At 55.9% G+C, this 11101-nt stretch overlaps 1 protein-coding gene and 1 non-coding gene across 2 annotated transcripts; one reads left to right on the top strand and one right to left on the bottom strand.

The window, feature by feature from the left end:
* Window positions 1-281: 281 nt before the first annotated feature.
* LOC116271100 lies at window positions 282-385 on the bottom strand. Its single transcript, XR_004179546.1, has one exon. It is a non-coding gene; the product is annotated as a U6 spliceosomal RNA (small nuclear RNA).
* Window positions 386-1960: 1575 nt separating this feature from the next.
* DLX4 (distal-less homeobox 4) lies at window positions 1961-10773 on the top strand. The gene is made up of 3 exons (XM_003912722.4): window positions 1961-4002; window positions 7364-7560; window positions 7991-10773. The coding sequence occupies exons 1-3, from the start codon at window positions 3717-3719 to the stop codon at window positions 8231-8233; spliced, it is 726 nt and encodes a 241-aa protein (XP_003912771.2). The 5' UTR covers window positions 1961-3716; the 3' UTR covers window positions 8234-10773.
* Window positions 10774-11101: the final 328 nt, after the last annotated feature.

The raw sequence follows: 11101 nt of genomic DNA, 5'->3' as shown, positions 1-11101 counted from the left end.
TTTTTTTCCTTCCTTCTTTCCATCCCTCCTCCTCTCCCCTTCTTCTTCTTGGTCTTCTTATGGTTTTGGATTTTAGTTTTTGCAATTTGTCGTAAAGCAAATGACAAAGGCTTGGAGTTCTTAGTCCAGCTCAGTTCTTATATCCCTTCTGGGTAAACCAGTCTCAGAGAAGGCAAATGACTGATGCAAACTATTCCAACCAGCAACTTCATGGCTGAACTGGATCAGAACCCAAGCCTCAAGTGTCTCAAGCCAGCCCTCCCTCTTTAAAAATTTTTGGTAAAATATGGAATTGCTTCATAAATTTGCGTGTCATCATGGTGCAAAGGCCATGCTAATCGTCTCTGTACTGGTCCAACTTTTTTCCTAAGCAAGCATCCTCTCTCCCATCTAATCCAATACGAGATTACTGCGCTTCCCAGCCCACATCCTCTTTATGTCCACCTTTCCTGAGGTTGATGAGATGAGAGTCCTATTGGAGAGGATCCCTCCCTGGGAAGCCTGCTTCTGAGGAGACTCCAGGTTATTCCAAGCAGGTGCCCCAGCCCCACACCCTCTGGAATATAGGAGAAGCGAGCCTTGAAGAAACAAAGAAACAGGTGATGATGGAAGGAGATGTTTCCTCATTTGTAAAATGGGGATAATAGTACCTGGGGTTCGAGCGTGTGTGTGTGTGTGTGTGTGTGTGTGTGTAGATGCACAGGACTTGGATGTTATGAGTGCTTGATAAATTCTAAAGGGCTGCAGAGTATGTCCTGTGGCTGCATAGGGGTGAAGATCCTCTGAGTTCAGAGATGCCCTGAGAGCTTAGAACTTAAGACAAGTATGCACTGGGGACCTCCTGGTTTTGGAGGATGCCCAAAGCCAACTGTGGCAGAGCCCTGCCAGAAAACCCACGCCTGCCCTTCTTTCCTAGGTCTTATAAGAAAGAATCCTGTGCATATGGTTCTAAGAGGAAATGTCTTTCCACTCATCCTGTCAATTCCAGCTCAAAAGCACTTCCTTTGGGAAACCCTCCCTCACAGCCAACCCCACCCAAAAAACATTCTCTTCCTTTGATGCACACCTTTGATGCCATCCCTGAAACCTCTCCTTAGCACTGCTGTAAGGCTGCCTCCATCCCTGTAGAGGAAAATGGTGATGGTAGAATGGAAGGTTTAGAAGGATATATATCTTCACAGGTTCACAGCTCCAGCTCTAAGGAGATGGTGGCATGGCTAGAATTGAGGGAGAAAGGAAGAAAGATAGTCCCACATAGAATAAGCATTTCTCTACTGAGCAAACCCTCCACACCCTGTTGGATGAGATGGGAGTGGGTTCTCCAGCTGCCCAGAGGAGGAAGCTTCCCTTCAAGAGCCCCTTCGTCCCTGCTCCAAGACTTCAAGATGAAGAGCTCCAAGCCAGGTGCTAGAGGAGTCTCTCCTTGGAAAAACTCACCTCTGTCTATTCCACTGGGGAGTCTAGTTTGAAATAGACTTGCTCTTCCTCCTTGCAGGACGCCTGACAGTGAGCTCCAACCACCCCTGCACACCCATTTGATTGATTTTGCCTCTTTAAGGAGGCCTGGGCTAGCCATTCCCCAACCAGTGTTTTCTCCTATTCTTCCAGGCTGCCACCTCCTCCTCCTCCTCCTCCTCCTCCTTCTCCTTCTTTTTCGACTTAGAGTCTCACTTGTCAGTCAGGCTGGAGTGAAGTGGCACAATCTCGACTCATGCTGAGTTGACCTCCAGGGCTCAAGTGATCCTCCTGCCTCAGTCTCCTGAGTAGCTGGGACTACAGGCATACACCACCATGACCAGCTTATTTTTGTACTTTTTGTAGAGATAAGTCTCACTGTGTTGCCCAGGCTGGTCTCGAACTTCTGAGTTCAACCGATCTGCCTGCCTCGGCCTCCCCAAATGCTGGGATTACCGGCCTGAGCCACCTTGCCTGATCTCCTCTTTTTCTTATCACCATCCTCTTCCATCTCCCAATTCTACGACTGCTACCTTCACTCTGAACCCTAACAAGGAGAGCATGTGTGCGTGTACAAACATGAATATGCCTGCCAAGTTGCATAAAGTGGGAACAGGTGTTTGGGTATGTGGGGGAATTTGTGAAGACTGGCGGTTTAGGGATGGAACGGTCTCTCCCCTAACAACATAAGGCATCTTAGATGTGTGTGGACAGGTATCTCTCATAGGGTAGGAACACAAGTATAAATGTTATGTGCTTGGATCTTCTATATTTTCGAGTATGCACACCAGTGATTTGACTTGTATACTCGTGAATCTATGTAAGAGACAAATACTAGATAGTGTTTTTATTCAGAGATAGTGCTCATTCATCTTTAGGTATGTAGATGTATGCACATCACAGCCTAAACTGTTTTCAGATCTATAAATGAACCTCTCTTTTTATAGACAAATGCTAGTGTGAACATCAGTGTGGGCACCTCTATGTTGGTATATGTGAGTATATATGTTGTATTTGAATGGAGTGCCTGTGTAGCTGTGTACACGTGTCAATAAATGCTTGTATACGTGGACACGTGTCCATCAAGGCCATGGATACTAATGTTTAGAAGCAAGTCCTGAACACAGCCTGGAAAATGCACCAGGGAGACTGGCCTGCAGTATTTCCTGTGCCCGCCCAGGAGCCATCCAACTGGACTCATCTCCCACTCCCAGATTTCGTCCGGGTTCAAGCAACACTTCAGCCTCTCGCGGCGCCAGCAAAGGCGGGGTACCACACAGGCTAAAGCCCAGAGGGCGGATCCCTTCTTCAGCTTCGGGGGCCTGCGAGGAGCTGCGGTGTCGCAACCAAACCCGGGCCCCTGCCGGAAGCGGAAGCCAGCACGGGGGGCGGTGGGGTGCAGCAGCGGCGGTCTCGGCGTGCCAGGCCCAGGGCGCCCCGCGGGGGCGTGCGCGCCACACGCGTACGGGGCAGGCTGGGCGCCGGGCGGCACCCTCCCAGCCCCGGCGTCTATTTACCAACAAACTGCCGGCGCTCAGCAGCGGCGCATTCCGTCGCGCTGACTAAGCGGCTGGCGCTGGCGGTCTGCACTTGACTCCCCTGCAGGTCCACTGCGGCTGGACCAGAATCGACGTGTAGACCCCGAAATCGGGAGACTGCGAATGCAGATTCCCTGAGTCTCCGCAGCCGCAGGGCCTCTGCCCACCGCGCAGCTCCCTGTCCCTTGGGCATCCAGACTCGCCACCTCTCTAGCATTTCTGCCATTATAACCGAGGTTCCTGGACTGCACCAATCGCCCTGCAACCCCAGCACCTCTCGGAGAAGACCTCTAGCTAGACCGGCCTGGAGAGTGCGCACCGCCCCCCTCCTATTTCACACTTCTCTACCGCGGGCTGTCCCGGGAGGCGGGGCCCGGCTCCAAGTCTCGGTGAGGTCACCGCGGGCGGTAGCCAATCCGGGACGTCTAAGAGGGCGGGGCCCCCGTCGGGTCCCGGGAACCGAACCCGAAGGAGAGGAGGGGGCCCCCATGGATTTAGGGGGGAGGGGAAAGCCATGGGGGGGCACCCCCCCGGAACCCCTTTCCCAGGCGCGCGTTCTCCGCTGAAAGAGGCTCAGAGAGACACTTTCTCTGGGATCTTAAGTGTGGGGGCTGCCAGCTGGGGGGCCAGTCCGGCCCAACGCCGGAGGCTTGGAAAAGAGAGTTGGCAGAGGGAGCAGACTACGTGCCGGGCCATGGCCCTTCTGCCGGGGCCCTGGACACAATGACCTCTTTGCCCTGCCCCCTTCCCGGCCGGGACGCCTCCAAAGCTGTCTTCCCAGATCTCGCCCCCGTCCCGTCGGTAGCGGCTGCCTACCCGCTTGGCCTGTCCCCTACAACCGCAGCCTCCCCCAATTTGTCCTACTCCAGGCCGTATGGCCACCTCCTGTCCTACCCCTACACCGAGCCAGCGAACCCCGGAGACTCCTACCTGCCCTGCCAACAACCCGCGGCACTCTCTCAGCCCCTCTGCGGCCCCGCAGAGCACCCTCAGGAACGCGAGGCGAAAGGTAAAGTTCAAGTGGCGGCCTCGCTTCCCACCCATCTGGGGTTCATCCTGTGTGCCCCTAAACTTCTCCCTCGCCTGGTTGGACGCAGCTAGCGGGATTCAAACCCTACTTGGATTCCCTGGGAAGTGGGGGTGGGGGGAGGGTGAAGGGATGGGGCGGGAGACACGGGGGGAGGGGCGGGGGAGAGTTGATCTAGGTCTCCTTTCAAAACCGACCTGGTTTCGATTTGCAGTTGTGTAAAGATGGGCGAAAGGGCTCCCTCCCACCCCCAACCTGGAGCAGCGGGGCTGTGCATACCTACTAGTAACGGAAAACTGAAGCACTCCAGATGTGGGGATGGGGGCCTAGTCCTTTGGTCAGAAATCCCCCCGGCCCCCCGCCACAACCCATCCTGCACTCCCTTCCTGCCCCATGTCGCCCCTCTCTGGGTTAGTCTCAGAAAGCAGTGATCAAGCCAAACCCTGAAAAACAAATCAAATCCTAGTGAGAGGGCTGTAGACATCGAGGCTTATTCTGGGCTCTGTCCTCTCCCTTCCCTGGCCTTACCTGCTCTCCTCAGACCAGGCCTGACCTTGACGGGAAGCTGGCCTGGCAGAATCTGGAACTAGGATCCCTCCATCCATTGTTCCGAGAAGGTAGCCAAAAGTTGGCCAGAAAGTCCCTCATCTTTCCCTGACTACCTCAGCCTTCCAGCCAAAGGAGAGGCCATCGCTGTCATCTCCACTCTTTGGCTTTGGGGTAGGTAAGGCCACAGTTCCCATTGCCTGGAGCAACTCTGAGCTCCTGAGAAAGTGCTCACTGGAAGGCCTCAATGAAGTGGAGAACCTGGCCCATCTTTGGGATCCTGGGTCTTGCAGCTGAGCTGACATACAATGTGGGTATGGCATTGTCCACAATCCCATCTGCACTGGCTCCAGCTTAGCCTCCAGGTCCCTGGACTATCTGCCTCCATCTAATTGCCCACCCCCTCCCCCTGCAATTGTCTTTGGCAGTCTCTTCCAAGGAGGCATATCCACTAGGTCACTTCACTGGAGTCAGCTCAGGACCAAGACATCTTCCTCCCTTCTCCTGTGGCTCTGACATGCTCACAAACCATCAGAGCCATAAGTGACCCTAGGATTTGGGAGCTCAACTTTTTTGACCTATAGATGGGCAAAGCATGCAGCCAGGAGCATCGATTTTAGGGATCTTCCTCCAACCCTCCAAAAGTTAACTGCCTTCAGTGACAGAACTGTGGCTGTCTCTCCTGGGCTGCGGGGTATGGTTGGAGTAGGGGCAGTTGCAGGGAGGAGTAGTTCTAGTTTTTACAAATGAATACCTTTGACTGTCCTTTAGTGTATGCTAATAAGATGTGTTTGTGTTATGCATTTGGGGACTAGGGTGGGAATACCATGACCTTGTCCTCAGGATAATTGCTGGCAGTAGGGTTGGTGTTGTCAGTCTTGTCTGACACATCCCTTGCCTTCCCTTTGTTTGATCTAAGGACAACAGAGTGGAGAGTTCATTTTCTTTAAGGACTTTCCCCCATCCAACGAAAAACCACACACACCCAGATTTCCTTAGAGTACATTTCTAGCATTTCTCTACTGGAACTGGTGGGTTCGGGCGCTCTGGAGTGGAGGGCGTGTGATCGAGAGCTTGGGGTCCTCCTTTTACTTCCACTCTATGTCCACTCCTGCCTTGGGAAGAGGTTTGGCTCCAAATGAGCGGCGCCACCACGCCATTGAGTCGTCGGGAGCAGCGGGCCTGGAGAGAGGCCTTGGGGCTCCATGATCGCGACCCGGGCAGATCCAGTCGTGACTTGCTGGAACTGGGGTAGGGAAAGACAGCTGTCAGGGAAAGAACTTGGAGGGGGTCTGCTGGGAGAGATGGGGCGCGGAGGGCTGTGCGAATTCAGCAACTGGGTTGGCCTCAGAGACTCTCTGCGTCGCCGCTCGAATTGCACAGTCCACGCAGCCAGAGAGGCGCGGGTGGGCTCTGGGCTGCCAGCCCAGAGCTGCCAGCAGTGGGGTCGAGGCAGGGGAGGCAGGACAGGCGCGGGCGGGAGCGGAAACCCAACGGTTTTTCTGGGAATTGGTTGAGGCAGGGTCGAGGAGGGAGGATCTCAGAAGCCCGCAGCGCCCGAGGCCACGGGTGAGGGATGCGGGGGAGGTGACGGCAGCTGGTGACCGCGGCTGGCCGAGGGCGGGTACACTGACGTGTGGAGGGTGAGCCCGACTAGGGGAAGAAGGTGGGGGGACGCGGGCGGACACAAGCCGCTCTCTCTCGGCTCAGGTCGGCTGGCAGACCTGCAGGGAATGCGGCGAACGCTGCCCTAAGCCCCCGGGCATTGCGGCTGCTTCATCCGCCCTACTCCTCCCATCGCCTGGGACCTCTCCAGCGTCCCCGTAGAGCCCCGCAGGTTAGGGTGGCCGGCTCGAAGAACGGAAACCCCTCGGTCCAGCCCTCCCCTGCCCCTCAGCATTCTAGGGCCGGGCTGTCCCACGGCCGAGATTCCTGGAGAGCTAGGAGGGCCAGAGCCGACCAGATCCCCCGCGGCGGCACCGCAGCGCGATCCAGGAGTGGCCCTGCCGGGCTGCGCTGCGCGCTCTCGGAACCCGGGTCACCTTCCCTGCCGCCGGAACCGCTCTGTGTGCGCTGCCCAACCAAGGAAGGGGCTGCCCCACGCAGATCCGGCTTCTGGGGATCCCTGGAAACCCAGCCGGCCACGGTGTGGCGGGGCAGTGATGGTCACTTTTCCTGCTGGGTGCGCCTGAGCAGAGGGGCAGCCCGTTACAGTAGGCGAGGCCAGGGCAAACCTGGGGTCTCTATCCGCGCCTCGAGGCTGGGATTCAAGGTCCTTTCAGCCGGGCCTCTCACCCACCCCGCTGGCCGCAGCCGGAGGCTGCCACGCGGACACCATCTCAAGCCTCTGAGCATTGCTCTTGAGTTCCCTCCGCCTGCTGTGTCCTTCCTCTGTCATCTCTAGGCCTCGGCTCAGCCCAGGACTTAGCCTTTCTGCCCCGCCCTACCCCAAGCTGGCGCCACTGCCCGGGGCTGAACTCCGACCTCCCACCGCAGGCGCCGCGGTACCCTGGCTGTGGCCCTCGGCGCTTTCTTCCTAGGGTCACAGAACCCATAGGAGTGGGAGCTCCCTGGGAGCAGAACTGCCCCTTGTATCACCTGGCGCGGTGAACGTGGGGGTTGAATCGCTCCACGCGGAAAGTAGAAGGCAGGGGCCAAGGGGGCGATCCTGGTGGCTGCGCTTTTTGATAATTGCCGCCGACGGCTTGCAGACGAGATGCCAATAAGCCTATGAAACTGCCCATCCTACCCCCTCGCTCCCTCCTCGCCCCCTACACCGTGTTGTGCTGCCCACCAGACTCAGAGAAGCCGCGACCGTCCCCGGAACCCTCGGAGCGGCGCCCTCAGGCTCCAGCCAAAAAGCTCCGCAAACCGAGGACCATCTACTCCAGCCTGCAGCTGCAGCACCTAAACCAGCGTTTCCAGCACACGCAGTACCTGGCGCTGCCCGAGAGGGCCCAGCTGGCAGCGCAGCTCGGCCTCACCCAGACCCAGGTGGGGCCAGTGTCATCCTTCCCCAGCTTTCACCTTCCCCACACGTGTTCTCTGGGAACTCATCCCCCAGCCCCAGCTGTGAATGACTGATGGCGTGGTGCTGTGGCCCTGTTGTCACAGTTCTCCGGGGAATGTTCATAGCTGGCTGTTAGTAAGCCTTGGGGGGAATGTGTTGAAAGGTGTGCATGTAGGTGCGGGTGGGGTGGAGGGGGTCAGGAAGAGGAGGGTAGGGCAGACAGGGAGACATGGATACTAGCTCAGAGGCAGGAACTCAGGAGACTTCTGGGGCTGTGGGGGACTGGAGCAAATGTTCCCAGCCTCTGCTGGTCTCCCAGGACTGCACCTACACCTGGATCCCTTTCCCTTTCTCGAAACTTTTCACACATACCTTCCTCCTGATCTTTCATTCTTTCCCCTTTTCTCCCCAAAGGTAAAGATCTGGTTTCAGAACAAACGCTCCAAGTATAAGAAGCTCCTGAAGCAGAACTCTGGGGGGCAGGAAGGGGACTTCCCTGGGAGGACCTTCTCTGTGTCTCCCTGCTCCCCACCCCTCCCCTCCCTCTGGGATCTACCCAAGGCAGGGACTCTGCCCACCAGTGGCTATGGCAACAGCTTTGGAGCCTGGTATCAGCATCACTCCTCAGATGTCCTGGCTTCGCCTCAGATGATGTGAATCTGGGGAAGGGCGGGCCAGGCCCCCAGCTCTCCTGCAAAGTCCAGGACCCAGGCAGTCCACCTGCACCCCTTCTGGGCTGGGAGGAAACCAGCTCCAGATGGGTTTTCTCTGGAGGACAAGCAGTTAGAGGAGAAAAAGGAATGGGACAGAGGCTGTACCCCTAACCCAAACATCTAAATCAAGGACCTCAGCCATAGTCATTGTCCCCACCACTACCATGGACTGGACACCTTCCCTCCAGCTGGACAAAGGCTCTGGAGAGAGAGAGCCATTGGCTGGAGTTGACACTGTCCCCAGGACCCTTGGTCTTGCCACTCCCCCACTCCTTCTTCCCTCTCCCTCTTTCCCCTCCCCCTGCCTTCTTGAAAAGGACTGAATCCCCACTACAGCCTGGGTGCAAAACCAGCAAGAAACATTAAGTATTTTTTTTTTTTCTTTGTGTGCCTTGGGCCTTGCCTAACCCATTTGTGAGCAAAAGCAGAAGTGGACCACCATTAGCTCCCACCCACCCAGCGATTTTTTCCCTGGAGATCAGCCCGTTACCCCCATAACTGATTTACCTACTTACCATCCAGGAAGGTAGAAGAGGTGCAGAGAAATGTGGAATTTGTGGACCTATGGGTAATTTATACTCTCCTCCAAAAAAAAAAAAAAAAAAAAAACCCTCTTTCCCACCTCCCCACCCCCGTCTCCCCTTTTTGAATAGATAATGGATCCAATTATACATATAATTCAATAGGTATTTATTGAGCAGCTCCCTCCTATTCCCCATCCCTAGTCCCTAATGAACCCACAGGCACACACTTTTGGAAACCTGGTAACACTTGGGGGGAAATGGGGACCAACTGGCTCTCTGGATTAGTACGGGTATAGACACCCCCAAATAGGTGGGTAGGCGCATTGATTCAGCTCCTTGCAGCTGTCTCTGTTCAAAGAAACTGTGCAGATTTAGAACGAATTCGAGCTTGAGCTTCACACCACCAGCTTCCAGAGATTAAAGTTTGTACAAAACTTTGCGTTCTAGGTGTGAGATGTGTTTGTTTCCTGACTTCTTATGGGTAGGGCCTGGTCACGCATCTCTTCTGGCCCATCTGACTCTCCTACCATGGAATTACAGGCATCAGAGGCACTGGATTCTAGATTTGTCTTGGCCACTAACTAACTTTGTGATTCTGGCTTTGGAATGTTCTAACAACGTCCACCATTTAATATGCTCCCGTGTGAACCCAGGAGATGCTCATGCAGGGTCTGAGTGCGACTCCCCAGCAGACTCTCTCCTGGCCCAGTTCTAGAGGGAGCCAGGCACCTTACAGTCCCTAGGCCCCACCTTTAGCCCAGGGAGAGGCCCTGTTCACCTTGAGAGAGGGCACACCCACGGATCCGGTCCAGTCCTACCTGGAGAAGTGTGCTGCTTGGGGGCAGGATGGCCTCAGCTCACCTTGGGGAAGGAGGAGGGGCAGGTCTGAGAAGGAAAACACCAAAAGGAACTGGAATTCTCTTCCATCCAACAAACATTTGGAGACCCTGGGCTCTGCTAGATCCTCGGGATACCATGGTGACCGAGGCAAACGAATGACCAGACGCTGGTGTGGTGAGTTCCAGGCAAAGGAAAACACAGATGGAGGCGTGGGTATTGTCAAGGGCCTCCAATTCAGGCTGAGCCAGGGGGCTCAGTGCTGGGCGAGAAGGGCAGGCGGCCTGGGGAGCAGCAGGACCTGACAGACTCCTGGCCACCACACCCCACTGGAACACATAGCACCACCCCCACTCCCACCAGGATCAGCAGGATAAGGAGCGCCTTGGGAGAGGAGCTGAGGACAAGGGTGGCAGAATAATTCAGGGAATCCAGCCCAGCATGGCCTGAGGGGCTGGGGGAGGAGCCTCCAAATCCAGGCAAAAATCTTCCAAGTTGAGCTTCCCTCTTACTGCCTAGACCTGTTCCCAGACACTGCAAACTGGGTGCCTGCCCCAGTCTGAAAAGCCCACTCAGACACTTCCAGCCAACCTCTGCAGGCCAGAGAGAAGCCCACATTGGAGTCATATGTAGGGCAGAGGGGTATGAAGTCCCCCAGCTCCTGATGCCTACAGTCAGTTCCGCCTCAGCCCCTATTCTTCACCCAGTTCTGGGTCAGTGACCACCCTTATTCCACAAAACACACCCAAAGGATTCTCTTGGGGACGGCACATGGCACGGGTAGACCAAAGCCAAGATCCAGGAGTGTTGAGGAATGGGAGTGCCAGGAGGACAAATATCTTCCACTTCCTCCAATGCCTTCCCTTGCGCCAAGCCCCAGGCTCCACTGGCTCTCTCACCCCAGCCCCAGTTCTCTTCTCTTGGTCTCCTCTGAGGCCACAGGCCCTCCGGGCAGCTGTTCCCGCCCACTGCAGGTTGCACACTCCTCTTTCCACAGACCCAAGATAAGATCTACCGCCCCATCTAGGAAAGCCTCCAAAGGCGAGATTAATTGGACAGCCCAACACAAGTCACATTGTTAAAACAACAGCCCAGGTTGTAAAGTTAAGTAGCAGAAGGAGTGTAATTACTCTCTCAGCTAGAGGCCAGCTGAGCTGACAGCATCCCCCTCCCCCCCCGCCCCCCGCCCCTCCCACCCCCTTCCTTCTATCCATCCTTTCAGGAGAAATGGGAATCTCTTTTCCATTTGGGAGCTGGTCCAGTTTCCCTGAGCTCCTGGGTGGCGATGGGCCTGGAGTCCCCGGTGGAGGAGGTGCCCGTTCCCTTCCCTCAGGCCATCAGGGTTGTAGAAGGAGAACCCCATGGTTCCTTCCCCTGGGGGAGCCCCACTGGGAAAATTGGGTCAGTAAGGGAGGGGGACCAAGACTGGATGGTTAAGAACAGAGGCTTTA

Source organism: Papio anubis, chromosome 17, assembly GCF_008728515.1.
Source record: "Papio anubis isolate 15944 chromosome 17, Panubis1.0, whole genome shotgun sequence".
Lineage (NCBI taxonomy): Eukaryota > Metazoa > Chordata > Mammalia > Primates > Cercopithecidae > Papio > Papio anubis.
Note: the sequence above shows the minus strand (reverse complement) of the source record. Positions and strands in the feature narration are given on the sequence as shown.